The 1,411-nt window shown below is 34.9% G+C and overlaps 1 protein-coding gene across 1 annotated transcript in view; it reads left to right on the plus strand.

The window, feature by feature from the left end:
- The first annotated feature begins 463 nt into the window (after nt 1-463).
- LOC106874682 (innexin unc-9) overlaps nt 464-1,411 on the plus strand; it is an 8,193-nt gene continuing 7,245 nt past the window's right edge. Inside the window, exon 1 of the mRNA XM_014922486.2 lies at nt 464-828. Within this exon, the coding sequence (XP_014777972.1) occupies nt 827-828 (2 nt within the window). The 5' untranslated portion in view covers nt 464-826. The remainder of the gene's footprint in view (nt 829-1,411) is intronic.

Consider the following 1,411-nt stretch of genomic DNA (forward strand, 5'->3'; position numbering starts at 1 on the left):
ATAAGGGATGACCAGGCGGCGCCTGGCTAAGGCTTGGCTACTCTGCATTGACAAGGGGCAACACCCTGAAACTAGTCTAGTCTGCAGATGCCAAACCAGCAGGGGGACACTGCTGACCTCCCCTGTTCGAAGGTTATAAAGGACACAGGTTTCGTGTGTCACATAGCTAGCTAGAGGCGATGGCTTCTTGGAGCTAATTCACGGCAGCTTTCGTCCTAATTTTGGGACTGCCATGTTGGCTTGGCGATAACTATTAATTTCCAGTACCGCTGCCGTAGTCTCCTTTAGAGAGACTTAGAAATATTAATAACTCTATATATATATATATATATATATATACATACATGCACACACACTCACATGCATTGTTTTGCCATACGTCATCCTGTGATGCAACGGGACACATCATTAGTGAGGTTTCCTGAAGTCATTAACTGTTTCAGGTTTTTCAGCATCAGATACCATACCCCAAGGTAACCCAATCGGGGTTGATCAAACCCCATCCCATATTATGTACAGTGATATACATCTATTATAGTATATTACCGAAGTTATAAATGAAAATTTCGATCCTCTCATGAATAGAACTTTAGACCGTGGGTCATCGGACGATATACATCACACTTCTAGCTGGCATGTGTACCGTCCTCAATCGTATCCTAATATGTAAAGAACACAGCCTCTATATGTACATATATGTTTAAACACACCTCGCCTCTTGAAAAGAATTGTTGACTCTACCCACTTACGTCAATATAGTAGTAAATTGTTATTATTTGTTGTAGCCAGTATACTTAGAGCAGACGCTGGCCAGAGGAGTGTCAAAATGTAAGTATATCCTAAAAAATGTTAATTGTTGTTTATAGAAACTCAAAACAATAATTAGCTTTGCGATTGAATTTCTGAGCTAATTATTTAATTTACTATTTAATATTTTAGTAAAGTTTTTTATTGAACGATTCTATAGAAAGTCACATATATATATTTTTTTAATAACGGTTTGAAATGTTGGTATAATGCCAACGATTTGTTAAGGTTAAGAATACGTAGATTACATCGATCCTGTGTACAACTGGTACTTATTTTATCAACTCTGAAAGGATTAAAGGCTAAGTCGATCCTGCGGGTATATCTTTCTTTAATAATGATTTAATTTATTTTTTTAATAATGATTTAATTTATTTTTTAATAATGATTTAATTTATTTTTTAATAATGATTTAATTTATTTTTTAATATGATTTCATATAATTAGGATTTAAACATGGCTACTATGAGGATAAACTGGGTTTGTTTCACACATGTACGAACGTTATTCTAATAAATTCCTTTCTACACACAAGTTATATACACATCTAATTATTTATAATGGAGAGAGAGAACGAGAGAGCGAGAGAGAGAGTGACAGAGAG

Source organism: Octopus bimaculoides, chromosome 2 (assembly GCF_001194135.2).
Source record: "Octopus bimaculoides isolate UCB-OBI-ISO-001 chromosome 2, ASM119413v2, whole genome shotgun sequence".
Taxonomy (NCBI): Eukaryota; Metazoa; Mollusca; class Cephalopoda; order Octopoda; family Octopodidae; genus Octopus; species Octopus bimaculoides.